The sequence below is a fragment of the Schistocerca americana genome, chromosome X (assembly GCF_021461395.2).
Source record: "Schistocerca americana isolate TAMUIC-IGC-003095 chromosome X, iqSchAmer2.1, whole genome shotgun sequence".
Lineage (NCBI taxonomy): Eukaryota > Metazoa > Arthropoda > Insecta > Orthoptera > Acrididae > Schistocerca > Schistocerca americana.
Window position 1 is genome coordinate 276,183,253 of NC_060130.1, and position 15,584 is coordinate 276,198,836.

The following is a 15,584-nucleotide window of genomic DNA, read 5'->3' on the forward strand; positions in this document are numbered from 1 at the left end:
CTGGACAGAAAAAAGGTAAGGTAACATGTGGGAGTGATTAACAGAAGAAAGCTCTAGAATGACCTATGGTTTCTTTATATGTCCATAAACACTGCTGATGCATAGCCCAACAATATACTCTTACATTTTTTTTCATTATTTCCTTCTATACTGGGTCAGTCACTGCATCACTCTTCACATTCGCGGATCATGGATAGTTTTTCCTGGTTTGGTGATGGGTCGGAGTGGCTCAACCTACATATGATGGATACCATTCGCCGTGAATATAAGAAGTCAGATTGTTTCTATTAAAATATGAGAGTAAAACCTGCCATCTTTACTAGATAAACTTATAGGAATAGTTTTGTTTGTGCCATTTGCGCAAAGCAAGCAATTTTTACTGTGGAACATAGAACTAACGGCGCACTGTTGATAAGTGGTTCAAATCTTTTGAAAGTTACTTCTGAGATTTCAGAAATCCGGCGTCTGGATGTACCGAGTTGATGCGTGGGGGTGTTCAGCTCTGAAAGCGATTCGCAAGTCGCTACAGTGGAGATTTACAGCAAAAAGATGCTGCTAGTCATTTTCGGGGTGACAAATATGGTGATTCACAGATCGGGGCTATCAACACTGGCCTTCGTTACCTTGGGGTAGATTGCAGGTTCAAATCCAGTCCTAGACGTTGTGTGTCTGTTCTTAGTATCTGCATTTACAGAGGCAACCAAGTATATGTTGTCTGGTGATATACCCATGCAATGCTCGGGTTTTGAAGCAACAGTTTGTGCAAAAAATCAACTCAACGTATTGGTGAATGGTAAGCACCTGTTTCATTCATATTCACAGGATAAAGTGAACTGCGGTGAAAGGTAATGATACGTTTGTCGATTTCTCTCCAGATGTTGAGAATTGTCTCTTTTTGTGACTGACGTCGCTTCTGAAAATTAATCCAGTCATTTTACATTTGGGCTACTTCTAATTGAGGTTTGAGGTTTGGTCAACTGAAAGGTCAATGACATAAAGTGTTTTAGCACCATATAATACTTATAGGTCTTTTGCAGTAATGTTTGTGAAATCTGAAAATAATAGATGAAAGCTGGTTCACTACATCAACAGAACTTCGGGTGGTGAAATGTGGAAGATGTCAAGGATATGAGCAATAATTTCAGTTTCTAATCAAAACTAGAGATTATGAATATCACAATGATGATAGGAAGGTAATGAATGAAGTGTTTCCTGTGCTCAAACAACTTCAAAAAAATGGTTCAAATGGCTCTGAGCATTATGGGACTCAACTGCTGAGGTCATTAGTCCCCTAGAACTTAGAACTAGTTAAACCTAACTAACCTAAGGACATCACAAACATCCATGCCCGAGGCAGGATTCGAACCTGCGACCGTAGCGGTCTTGCGGTTCCAGACTGCAGCGCCTTTAAAACAACTTCATTATGCATCCTTATGTCTCCAGAATATGACCAGAGTTCATGACTAATTTAGTATGTATCGATACTTCCTTTTTCTGCTGTGTATCTTTCTATTATGTCGTTGCAAGTTCTCAAGAAAGTGGTATAAGCTCGACTTATCTGTTGATATAATGAGCAAGCAGGAATACGTCTGCGTTTAACTGGTCATCCACTACGACTAAGTTGATCAACCATGATGTCACTTATTACAGTACGAGGAAACAGTTCAAGGTCGAAAAATAGTCGCGTAATAACACGCCACCACAAATACAGGGTGGGCAAAATAAATAAAACTGACCTGAAAAATATTTGTACGCCTGAAGTGGCCCTTCTTAATGAGCAGGAGAGCTTCTCATGAAAGAAAATGTTGTTGTGCGTAAGTTCAAGCGTCCAGACGACCTTTCACGTGCTGAGTTCAGCCGGCGGTTTCTGAGTGTAGTAAGGACTTTGGAATCTTCAGGTTTCATTTCTTCAGATGAGGCTTGGTTCAGCTCGTGGTATGTGAACTCACAGAATATGCTTCATTATGCATCAGAGAATCCCTGTCAGTACACTGAAGAGGCGTTGCACAATTTCAAGATTGGTATTTGTTGTTCACATCGCAAAACATTTCTTTCACCAATCTGTTAATGCTAAGCGGTACGTCCAGAAAATGTTTAAACAGTGTGTGAGTCAGCTCACAGAAGATGAACGACTACATGGATATTTTCAGCAAGACGGAGGGACAGCACACACCGAGTTCACAAGCTTGTCATCAGTGCATGAGGTGTTCGGTGAGGAGAGGACAGTCAGCAGAGGCTGTGCTGGACACCTCAATCGCCTCATCTCTCCCCCTGTGATTTTTACCTGTGGAGCAAATTGAAGGCTTAGCTGTACTCAAACAACTCTCACTCATTGGTAGAGCCAGAGCAGAGCACTGAAAACGCTGTTGCTTCTGTCCCTCAGATAAAGCTGCTACGTGTATCTTGCAGTTTGATAAATCGAGCATTGTGCTGCATCGACGTCAACGATGGCTATTTCTAGTACCTCCTGTGATGTTCATTAACAAGGGTCAATCGGGCGTCAGTCTTACTCTAAACATTTTCGGGCGAATTTTATTTTGCTCATGATCTGGTTCCATAGTAACGCAAGCGGTCTTGTTTCTTTTACAAAATGCAATATACCAAATCCATCAATAAAAGTCGCTTCTTCAAACGTCGTAAGTAGCTACTTGCAACATAGTATTTCATTTACTGCTGAATTACACAAAGATGAAGAGCTACTCAGCCCTACTTTGTGTTCCTTCGCTTTTCCTGCTAGTCTACAATAACAGGAATCTCACAACTCGAGTAGTTTGGTGAAGCATTATATAAGTAGACGATTAGGGCTGCACTTCACCCGGAGAGAACTCTAGGTCATCGTACCATTCGAGACTAGGCTCTAAACGTATATACTGATGCGTATATTTCGGTTCCCGACGTCATACAACCTAGAATGAAATATCAGCTGAAGTTAGCAAATGTTTCATTTATAATAGGTCTATTGCAGATGCACCCCGAGAAATGGCAACAGTGCATGGCGGCCTGGATGGTCACCCATCCAAGTGCCAGCCACGCCCGGCAGCGCTTAACGTCGGTGATATCACGGGAACCGGTGTATCCACTGCGGCAGGGCCGTTGCCTAGAGATTAGTGTAGATGCTCTAAAACTCCAGGCACACTTTAGTTCACAGGAAACCTCTAGTTATTCTGCTAAGAAATAAGGGCCATGGTTTCCAGCGCCTTCTTGCTTATACCTACAGGGGATAGGCAAAATGATGTGAACAGTGGTAGTAATGGGATGGTTGTGTTTGACGATCAACAACGCAGGTCAGGCACTTGTCGCACTGGAATGTGCGTGTTCAGTGCGGACTAGACACCAGTACAGGTTGCTTACGAGTAGCGCACATTTCGTATCTGCATTCAGAGGCCGAGGCCGACGTGCGGTGAAAGACCAAACAGAGTTCCAAAGAGCGCAGATTGTGGGGACCCAATTACCTAGAGCATCAGTAACCAAGACAGCCAACTTATTTAATGTTTCAAGAGCAACTGTTTCAATAGTCATGAGAGCCTATACAAAAGGAAAGACATCATCGTATAAACGTAATAGTGAGCGCAAATCAAAACTAAATGACAGATATCGTGGTATGCCAACACGAATTATGTCAAAACAACTCAAAACTACGGCAGCTGAAGTTACTGCAGAGCTTAGTAGCATCTTCGAGACCTCGTATCTATCGACACTGTCCGCCGAGAACTCCAGAAAGCGAATTTGTATGGATGAGTTGCGATACCGAAACCATCAGTGATGACAACCAATGCAAAGGAGCGTAAAACATGGTGTCAGGAGCATAAATCCTGGACGGCTGATCAGTGGAAACACGTCATATGATCCGACGAGTCAACGTTTTCTTTATTTCCAACATCGGGCCGTGTTTACATCTGGAGAACGCCAAAAGGAGCCTCCAATCCTGATGGCTTGATTCCAATGGTTAAGCATGGGGGTGGAAGTGTAGTGGCGTGAGCAGCCATATCATGGTTTTCTGCTGGTCCCATAATTACTCAACGATTATGTGAACATTTTAGGTGATCAGGTTCACCCCATGATTCAAATGTTATTCCCCAACAATGATGCCATATTTCAGGACGATAAAGCACCCATTCACGCAGCTCGGACAGTACAATCGTGGCATGCGGGGCATGCAACCCACTGCAGCGTCCTCCCTGGCCAGGATAATCCTCGGACTTGAACGTTAACGAACCCTTGTGGGCAATATTGGACGCAGAGTCCGGAGCAGATTTCGGCCTCCCTCATCACTACAGGAGTTAGATGAGGTTCTGATCGAAGAGTGGCATAACATTCCACTGGAGACGATACAATCATTATATGCCAATATTGCAAGAAGAAACGTAGCTGTATTACGGGCAAATGGCGGCCCAATCCCTTATTAATAAACTATTCCCAAGTAAGTACAGGTGTTAACATTATTTTGCCAATTCCCTGTATATAGAGTTCAGGAAACGGAAAATTTGTGTTTCCAGGTGTTAAATTTTCTGATTTAGTTGTTCGAATGCCACAATATTTCGCGATTCATGCGCAGTCGATTCCCATAGACAGCAAATTAATGCTATGGAAGAAGCGAGTTCGTGACACACTGCCTAAATGGCGTTAACTGTCTATTATCTGACGCGTCGCTGAGATAACGAATTTTCTCAGGAATATCAAAGAGGAAGAGAAGAGGTGAGACAGATTTTACCATGGAACTACTGAAAGGCCCATCACTGATTTACAAATTACTCCACGTACAGGGCACGGTACCTCAATTTTAGGATGGTCGTCAAGAGAACTGACATGGTGTGATCCTAAGACACGTTTACTGCTTAGGCAGTACGCACACTGCTTATATATTAAACTAGATAAGATGTTAAAAAAGCAAACAGTCTCCTCGACCTATGAGAAATAAAACGTTTCTCGCATTTATCGTTAGTAACTTAATTGGGCACCCTGGAGCAATTTACCGAGCTAATGTCACAAAGTTCAGTTTTTAATGTTTGTTTCACGTAGAGGCAACTGTTTTCTTAATCGCTGTTCACATGTAGCACCATTTGAGGAATCTAGGGCAGTATGTTCAATATTCTAGTTTCGTTCAACTGGTCAAGCCGCATCGTTGTGCAGCCCCTGCAAAAAATGCAGGTATTAGGGCCACTGACGTTCTTTACCTGTCTGCTCCCGCTAGATAAACACGTACTGGGTGGCAAATATCAAACTGGTGCTTTCTGTCTAAAGGACTTGGGAGAAGTCAACGAACTTTCGCTAGGGTTTTCGACAAGCTTTCTCATGCCGCCTCGGAGCGATTTATTCCAGCATTCAACTGCGACATTTACAGACACAACTAAAGGGGATTTCAATATGCCATGTAATTGATTTTTATACTTTGAAGACAATTTTAAAAATCTGAAAATGTGCATTTTTCAATTATACTAATGCAGAGTCTTTTCAGCATTTGTCAAGACAGAGTACCGTCACTGCTCTGTAGTCATTCAGCAGTTCAGTCCAGAAAGTCTAGTATGTGTGTGTGTGTGTGTGTGTGTGTGTGTGTGTGTGTGTGTGAACTCTATGGCTGTTTCTATCGAGATGTTTGGTGGACTCTGTGTTTGCTAATGTCGCTGAATTCTGTTTACGTCATTCACAGAGGGTTGACATGAAGATGGTCCTTAAAGTTCTCGAGCATCTTGCCGCACGCTGCTGCTCTTTGTGAAGTGTTTTTCAATTGCGAACAGGCTGTAGCTGCCGACTTGGATGTTCTTTTGAGTCGCAGAAAGATTAAACAAAGAAACGCAGAATAATTTTGGCAGGTGACTTAAGAGGACATTAGATATTCGGCCGTAAACGGCATATCTTTATCGTTTCGGCGTGTTCGTTAAATTTTTACTGTTTTGGCAAATGATGGTGCAAGGAAGTGTAACCATCCTCGAGACCATATTCCATTCCTTATTACCATATTTTTCATCATTTTGTTATCATAACTGTTCTGAGCTTTAGTTACAGAAATTTCTTTGGCTGACCTGCGAGGTCTAGAGTACTGGTGCAACCAACACTAACCTCAGTGTCATTTGGCATTTCTCGAAACTCTTTCTCATTCTCGCTTGGTGCTCTGAACCTGTAGCTTCCACAAGTCTGCATGTCCATACGTATAAACCCGTGCTTCATCCGCGACGTGTGGTTTGCGGATAAGGTAACTGAAGTACTCCAGCGTTAATGATGGTGACAACGCTACTTACAGCTTCCCCCTTGAGTTTCATATTCTAGTGAGACGTCATTATGCATTTCTTTGCGTCACGCAGTCCGTTTCATATTATCACCAGGCTTAATAGTGAAACTCATACAGAAATAACAGAGCCAAATACTAGACCTCGGGAAGATGTTTTTTTAAATATTGGTAATAATTTTTCTCGGTATGACTCTTTTTCTAGATTAACTGAATTTTGTTAGCCTTAAGAGTACAAGGATGTGAGGTCACTAGGATATCTTCGACTTTGAGTCTATTCAAAATGTGACGATCAGAGGGGTTGAGCGTAGAACCTAAGATGAGAATATAACGGCGGAGTGGCCTTAAACTCCTACTGACGGCGCAGTAATGTGAGTAATACTTTGAATGGTTTGTAGAATTTTCAGGCCGCTGATAGCGAAAATTACTAATACTCTCACTACTAGGTCGATAGTTGTGTGCTATAGTCATTTACACTAGTGTCTCTTCCACTCATCTAACATATTATCGTCACTAACTTACGTAAGGTTAGGTTCTTTGTTTGTTACTTTTTTCTACCTCTACATACCGCAAGCCACTTTACATGCAAATAGTGCTGATGTGGTGTTTGGAGTGTGTGTGTGTGTGTGTGTGTGTGTGTGTGTGTGTGTGTGTGTGTGTGTGGGGTGTGTGTGTGTGTGTGTGTGTGCGAGAGAGTGTGTGAGAGAGAGAGAGAGAGAGGGAGGGAGGGAGGGAGGGAGAGAGAGAGAGAGAGAGAGAGAGAGAGAGAGAGAGAGAGAGGAAAGGGGTAGAAGAGAGAGTAGCATCGTGAAATTGTCCAGTTTTCCTAAAAATTACAGTTATTTCGAAATATCTTTAGATATTCAAGCACCAGTCCAGTACAAGTATTCTAAACACACACACATACACGCAAACACACACGCGCCCACACATAGTTTGTGGACGGTAACAAGGAGGTATGAACGAGTCAATGTTGCAGTAAAAAATTGTCATTAAAATTGAGGATACTTTGTTAAAATGTAATGAGCTTGATCACAGCAGTCGGATATGATTCATCCAGTCAAACCTTATCTCAGAACAGGTTTGTGAGTAAATTTCCTAATTAGCAACAATTAAGAGCGTAAAATTTCATATATGCATTACCTAACTTCAAAATAAAGCAAAATATTTGTCTAATGAAATAAACTCGCAGCGCAGAGCCAGTAATTTTTATTGTGAAATAATGAAGTAAGGCGTGTAATAGGTAGTTGGAGGAAGAACAGTTGTTCACTTGGTTAACGATGGGGGCAAAATTACCCTTGACCCCAGTATTCGCCTGAGACAATTTAGGAAAATCGCGGAGAAGCTTCAGCCGGATGGTAGGACGGGGATTTGAGTGTTAGTCACCTAGTGAGGCGGTGCAACGGGTCAGCACGCTGGACTTTCATTCGGGAGGAGCTTAGCTCAAATACACGTCCAGCTATCCAAATTCGGGTTTCCCTATAAAACTCAAGTAGGATGCTGCTAACGTCCCATTGATAATGGTCACAGCACTTTTTCTGACAGTATCTTGTCGCTTCCTTATTTTGCTTTCTCCGTTTTGGGTAGCAATGCTCTGGAACGGGAGTCCCAGCGTCTTACCCGTTACACCATCTCGATGACGTTCAGCAGCTATGCACTTCCTGCCGACATGGGCGAGCTTTAGTTCTCAGTTATTGTGTTATATCCTATGCCACCCTCGAGAGCTGCATACTACGACTTGTGTCGGCTGAGCTACAAGTCTTGTTTGACCATTGTAGGCGATTACAACACTGCCAAGGCCACAACAGTAACGAAGATGATCTGAAAGTCCAAGTATAACAATATCGAATGTCGGGATTCCTTATCTCAATATTGTCATTAGGAATACAAACGCATCAGCGAGGCTAAGGGAGACTGTATGCAACACTGCTGGTGCGAGCGTCTGGGCCAGCCAGTTGTCAAGACGCTGCAGTCAGCAACCGCAACCGTGCTCCACGGACTCGGGCTCCTGGATCGGTGCTCTACCTCTGGAACTTACACAAGCATCGAAAGTGACCTAGTTCTGCTGCCTGTTCTCGGCTACACGCTGTCACCTTTCGTACAAAACCGCCCGCCACGGAACGATTACTTTTCAATTCGGACACAAAAAAAGGACCAGCGCAGTCCGTTTTACGTGCTACTTTCACGTACGTCCCTGATCTCTACACTTTGTGTTCCGAAGCAAAAAATGTTACTCGTGCAATTCACGAAATATTGCTTGTCATACGTATCCTACGTTCAACAAAAGTCACAAATAAAATATTTATGGAATAAATATTCCTTTAAGAACTTTTAAATGCGCAGTGGAAACAAAACCGGATTGCTGTTCTCTTATTGAGCACGAAATGTACTGCTTTGAAAACTATGAGCCTGCGATCATTTTTTTCGTGCAGGTTGGATAGTGATCGCTTCCCGTAGCTGAGAAGGATTTCTCCTAAAACTTCTTCGCGCCAAGGCTGTGAAAGTCTCACAATCCGACTGTGAAAGTTCGAGAACTGCTCGCACTTGCTGCCGCTTGCTCGGAGGTACACGATCTATCGACTCGCGCGTCATCAAATTCTAGCGACAACCTGGGACATCATTTACAATTCAGGTAATTCGACAAGACTGCCAAATAAGTAATACCATTAGCCTGACGTCGGCTTAAGCTGTCCTGTGATTCTCTAGAAACTACAGATTATCTCCGGTCCGAGGGAGATTCATTTACGAAGCAAGAAAGTACCCAAATATCGTCCAGAGGATGGTGCTGTTGTTCTTAAAATCTGGTGGAGACAATGCAGACATACACATTTGGCAGTTTCATTTTTGTGTCTTAGAGAGGAAAAATACATAGTGGCGGGTGACCCGTCATACTTTCGTGCGCCGGGGTGCAGCGACTAATGCGATTTGAGGAACGGACAAATATTTGTGGAGCGAGAGAGCGGCTTACCAGAGCCAAGGACGAGCGCAACAGCGGCGACGAAGACTGCGGCGGCGTTCATGGCTGAGGCAGCGGGCAGACTGAGCCTCCCGCGGCCGCCGCGACACACATTTCTACGCGGCCGGCCGCCGCTGCTGCCCTCTGGCGGCCTGTCGCCAAGCCCGCACCCTTCACTGCCACCGCAGTCTCTAGGCCAGAAGGTAACCGCACCAGTTACATGTCTCCGATCTCATTCCCCTGTTCTCCATGCGTACCGCCCGAGAAACTTACTGCTCGGCTACTGCAGTTCAACGGCACGAGTAATTATTTCGTGCCCGCTGCGTACACTCCATTTAAAAAGAAACGCAATAGAATGTTAGTAAATGGACAAAAAGGTCCGTCGTCGTTTTACTAGTTCATCGGTGATGAATTACTGGAATCTGTCACAGTCATTATGTCTCGACGAGTGCTTTCGTGGAACGATTTAAAGTGGAACGACCGCGTAAATAGAGCCATGGGTAGTACATAAGCCGCACTAACTTATTATTGGAAGAATCATAAGAAGGCTGTTTAAAAATTTTTCTGTCAACCAGTTATTTTGTATTGTTTGTTGGTTTGGGGTCCTTTTTCGGCTGGCTTGTCGAAAGAGGAAGAGAAGACCCAAGAAGAGATCCAAGATTCGTCACGGGGTTGTTTAGTCACTGCGAGAGCCTTGCATTGTATTGTATGTTAACTGGGGGCCTATAAACGACGGAGAGGCTCCGTCCCCGCCGCAGCAGCAATGGTATGCAACCCCACGACGACTACCGCAGTCCACTTCACCCCTCCGCCGCCCCACACCGAGCCCAGGGTATTGTGCGGTGCGGCCCCCAGTGGACCCCCCCAGGGAACGTCTCACACCAGACGAGTGTAACCCCTATGTTTGCGTGGTAGAGTAATGGTGGTGTACGCGTACGTGGAGAACTTATTTGCGCAGCAATCGCCGACATAGCGTAGCTGAGGCGAAATAAGGGGAATCAGCCCGCATTCGCCGTGGCAGATGGAAAACCGTCTAAAAACCATCGACAGACTGACCGGCTCACCGGACCTCGACACAAGTCCGCCGGGCGGATTCGTGCGGGGGAACAGGCGCTCCTTCCCGCCCGGAAAGCCGTGCGTTAAACCGCACGGTCAACCGGGCGGGCGTGAGAGCCTTACAGAAATGCTCAGCTGCATTCCAGCGGGTGATGCTAGAAGAAAGTTATTATGATTGCAAAGAGCCTTACTGCCAAACTTGTGGCTGCTGTAGTGCCTGAGGCAGGCAACACCACCTAAGCGATGTCAGAGGGGTTGCCTGCCTACAGGCGCTAGAGCAGCCGCGAGGCACCAATCAGCTGAGTGGACGTCGAAGCCTCTGACAGGCACATTTGTAACGTGCTCAACGAACTGCATGGGTGACACTGGGGGCGTTACCGAACTGGGCGAGGGGGTAGGGAAGGGGGTCTTAGAGTGATCCCTTGTTGTTTTATTCACGCAACTGTCAATGCAGCACCCCCTCTCTGATGACGCCACAGGAGGACTGACAATGCATTAACACCCTTGGCTGCCTCGGATCAGGTTCAGATTTCGTCGAGCGGTTATGAACGGTACCTAGTGATTCCACACTGTATGCCAGAACAAAAACTGCGGTCGCACTACACTCCATAGCGGTCAGGTCATGTTCATTGGGGTTCCAGCCCCATCGTAGGGTTGAATCATCCGAGGGGTGTTAGTGGTGTTGAATGTTGTCCTGTTGTCCATCGCACTGCGAACTGTCATTTTCGTCCGCGTAATATATGGGAATCGGAAGGAGTGGTTTCATTGACGCTCTTTACGCCACCTCCTAAGGGCTTTTCGTGTCAGTTCTGAGAAGCAATGTGTCTGAAATGTTTTCCTCGGCGACCCATAAGAAAACTGAGTGATTTCAACGCAGTGTGCCGCGGCTCTGGAGTCCATCGCAGATGCGTCAAAAGAAGGGATGAAATGTGGGTGCCAATGTGACATCATTAAGCCACCTTAAACCTCACATAAACGTATGAACTGTGGCCGTTTTTTCCAATGGGACGACACTTTGCTGTTTGAAGCTTTGCCGAGCCCGAGGGTGACGTTGCAGGGCTCCACCGCTTTTGCACTATTACAGAGAAAGTATGGAGGCGCCTTTGAGCCAAATGTCAAACTTATGTGCCTCTGTGGGAGACAATTACGAGCTTTCGAAACAGTGCTACATTTCTTTGCGCAGTGTAGACTGAACGGTAGTTAAGTTACACAAAGACGGAGGAAGGAAAACGTCGTACTTTATCTGATAAATCATACGTCTGAACGGATCAGAGAAATCACACCAAGTGGGCTCGATGGATATTTGAAGCACACTCCTTTCGGTATGCAATCGAAATGTCTCATTACTGTGGCAATTTATTCGATGAGGTAGAACTATGAACCAGATTTAAGTTTCTTGGCAGGGGCCTTTGGAGTTCACCACTATGACATTATTTATCATCGTTGTCATCGTCGTCTTCATCATCGTCATCGTCGTTGCCTCCATCACAGGCTTGCCTGCTCCATACGCCGTTTGAACAGAGTATATGGTAGAAAACATCATATTAGGTGCATTGTGCTGCCACCTACTGCCAGGTACTACATATCAGCGTCCTCAGTAGTCATTCGACATCATGAGAGAGCAGAATGGGGCGCTCCGCAGAACTCACGGACTTCGAACGTGGTCACGTGATTGTGTGTCACATGTGTAATACGTCTGTACGCGAAATATCCACACTCCTAAACATCCCTAGGTCCACTGTTTCAGATACGATAGTGAACATCCCTAGGTCCACTGTTTCAGATACGATAGTGAAGTGGAAACTTGAAGAGACACGTACAGCACAAAAGCGAAAGGCCGACCTCGTCAGTTGACTGACAGAGACCGCCGACAGTTGAAGAGGGTCGTAATGTGTAATAGGCACATATCTGTCCAGATAATCACACTCGAATTCCATCCTGCATCAGGATCCACTCCAAGTACTATGACAGCTAGGCGGAAGGTGAGAAAACTTGGATTTCATGGTGGAGCGACTGCACATAAGCCACACATCACGCCGGTAAATGCTAAACGACGCCTCGCTTGGTGTAAGGAGCGTAAACATTGGACGATTGAACAGTGGAAAAACGGTATGTGGAGTGACGAATCACGGTACACAATGTGGCGATCCGATGGCAGAGTGTGGGTATGGCGAATTCCCGGTGAACGTCATCTGCCGGCGTGTATAATGCCAATAGTAAAATTCGGAGGCGGTGGTGTTATAGTTTGGCCGTATTTTTCATGGAGGGGTCTTACATCCCTTGTTGTTTTGCGTGGCACTAGCACAGCACAAGCCTACATTGATGTTTTAAGCACCTTCTTGCTTCCCACTGTTAAAGAGCAATTCTGGGATGATGACTGCATCTTTCAACACTATCGAGCTCCTGTTCATAATGCGCGGCCTTTGGCGGAGCGGTTACACGACAATATCATCCCTATAATAGACTGGCCTGCACAGAGTCCTGACCTGAATCCTATAGGACACCTTTGGGATGTTGTGAATCGCTGACTTCGTGCCAGGCCTCACCGACCGACATCGATACCTTTCCTGAGTGCAGCACTCCGTTAAGAATGCGCTGCCATTCCCCAGCACCTGATTAAACGTGTGTCTGCGAGAGTGGAAGCTGTCATCAAGGCTAAGGGTGGGCCAACACCATATTGAATTCCAGTATTAGCGATGGAGGGCGGCACGAACTTGTAAGTCATTTTCAACAGGTGTCCGGATACTTTTGATCACGTAGAGTGCGTGATCACCACGGACGGCAAAGTATGGTCTGCAACGTGCCCCTATACTGGCCACAAGGTTGGTAAGCGGTTCCTGTGTTACGGCGTCCTATTCCTCCACCAGCGCGGTTGACAAATGCTCCACGGTCGTTTCTGCATTTGGACGTTCTGCAGTACGTCTCCCGAACGCATCTCATATATGCACTTGGGATTTAAGTTGGGCAGACGGGCAGGCCAATCAGTTCGCCCGATATTCTCTCGGTCCAAGAGCCCCTCCACCTGCGCAGTTTGACGTGGTCGCGCATTCTCATCCATAAAAATGAAGTCAAGGGCGAATACGTCCCTGAAAAGACGCCCATGGGAAAGGAGTACTTTGTCACAATAACGTTGGGTGGTGAGTGTATCGTGTTCAAAATTCTGGAGGTCGGTATTCCCATGCTACATTATGCCTCCTCACACCTTTACACACGGACTACCAAAACGATCATGTTAGAAAATGCTGGACATACCCTCATGTAACGAGAGATGGGAACACGTAATGCACGTAGGGATGTTGTCGAACATAATGGTTTTTCTGGCGCAGCTATTATGGTGTGGGGAGGCACAATTCTGAACTGGAGTACTGTCCTCCACATCTTTGAACACGACACACTCTCCAGTCAACGTTATTGTGCCACTGCGCTCCTTCCTCAAGTGCGTCTTTTTTTAGATGTGTATTGGCCTCCGAATTCATTTTTATGGATGAGAATGCGCAACCGCAGCAAACTGCACAGAAAGAGGAGCTCTTGGACGAGAGGATATTTGGCTAATGGACTGGCGTGCCCCGTTTCCCCAACTTCAATCCCGTCGTAAAAGTGTGGGATGCGTTGGGAAGACATGCACCGACGACTAGCCAGCAGCTGTCAACTCGCTGGTGAACGGAATGCTCTACCACAAAAAATCGTTACCCACTTTTTGGCCACCAAGGTAACACGTTACACAGCATGAATTGCCGTCCAAGGTGATCACATACTCTATTAAGACCATTGTCCCGTCTTTCGTAATGGCGCCGGCCGTTGTGGCCCAGCGGTTCTGGGCGCTTCAGTCCGGAACCGCGCTGCTGCTACGGTCGCATGTCCGAATCCTGCCTCGAGCATGGATGTGTGTGATGTCCTTAGGTTAGTTAGGTTTAAGTAGTTCTAAGTTTTAGGGGACTGATGACCTCTGATGTTAAGTCCCATAGTGCTATGAGCCATTTGAACCTTTCTTTTTTCGTAATGGGTAGGGGATTATCACAAATCTCGGCGACTTCAGTGTAATTATTATTTTTAAATGAGAGTGTCATTTATGTTCTTCTCATGGAGTATTCTTTTCAGTTACCTTCTGTACTATACTGTAGCAGTTCTTTTTGTGTATTGTCCAAGTTCTATCCAGCCATCTTACTTGGTAGTGACACATCATGCGAAAGAGATTTTTGTCCCTAAGTTTTGGACACCAGTGTTCTTATCGAACACCCTGTTTAATAAGTGTTTATCGACTGCGTGGCATCATCGCACTGTCACGGCAGGTGATTGGTGGAATGTTCGTTTAACGTGCATAAAGTCTTCCGCTAATGAAATGATTTACCGTCATAGTGGTCTTAAAGTCGACATGACCATGAAGCGGAAGTGCATATTTATTTATTTCGAAAATTTGTATGCCGAAGATATCGCTTGATGAAAAGTAAATACGTGGCGCAAGTCACCCAGCTTTATTCTTAAGAACGATTATCTTCCTTACATGAAGAAAGAAGTAAACGAGTCTCGTTTCCTAGAAATTGTCAGGCCGGCCGCTGTGGCCGAGCAGTTCCAGGCGCTTCAGTCCGGAACCACGTGACCGGTACGGTCGCAGTTTCGAATCCTGCCTCGGCCATGGATGTGTGTGATGTCCTTAGGCTAGTTAGGTTTAAGTAGTTCTAAGTTCTAGGTAACTGATGACCTCAGGTGTTAAGTCCCATAGTGCTCAGAGCCATTTGAACCATTTGAACAAATTGTCACTTACAGAGCAACTAACTAAAGGTAGGTAAATGGAATATACTCACGTGGAAGAAGAATGGAGAGAACGGTTGGACCGCTGGCTTCGCTCCACGTATAGCCTGTGCAACGTTTACAAAATCGGAGGCAGTACCAGTGAGGGTCCAGTGTTCCTGGTAATGTCGGAAATTGCGACATAGACTATGAGATCAAAAGCCTCCGGCTCTCTCGCTGGATGCATTCTTTGTACATATGTGTGCAGGCGCAGTGCGTAAACACCAGAGGAGTGTCCAGAATGAGATTTTCACTCTGCAGCGGAGTGTGCGCTGATATGAAACTTCCTGGCAGATTAAAACTGTGTGCCCGACCGAGACTCGAACTCGGGACCTTTGCCTTTCGCGGGCAAGTGCTCTACCATCTGGATGGCCACACAGAGATTGGAACTACGCGTTTCCCGAAGGCTCCTTGTGAAGCGAGTTCTCCTCAGTAATTGACACAAATGAGATGTTTATCTAATCGTTCAATAGTTTCCTTATTTACTGTAGTTACTGTGGGAATGTGAACATTTCTTCTGATATCTGAGTGTACGTTTCTTCCCTATGTACTTCCTTCCAT

General features: G+C 45.5%; 1 protein-coding gene across 1 annotated transcript in view; it reads right to left on the bottom strand.

Moving 5' to 3' along the window:
• The window catches only part of LOC124555656 (protein obstructor-E), a 57,407-nt gene extending 48,117 nt beyond the window's left edge, over nucleotides 1-9,290 (bottom strand). The window contains exon 1 of the mRNA XM_047129640.1: nucleotides 9,192-9,290. Within this exon, the coding sequence (XP_046985596.1) occupies nucleotides 9,192-9,243 (52 nt within the window). The 5' untranslated portion in view covers nucleotides 9,244-9,290. The remainder of the gene's footprint in view (nucleotides 1-9,191) is intronic.
• Nucleotides 9,291-15,584: the final 6,294 nt, after the last annotated feature.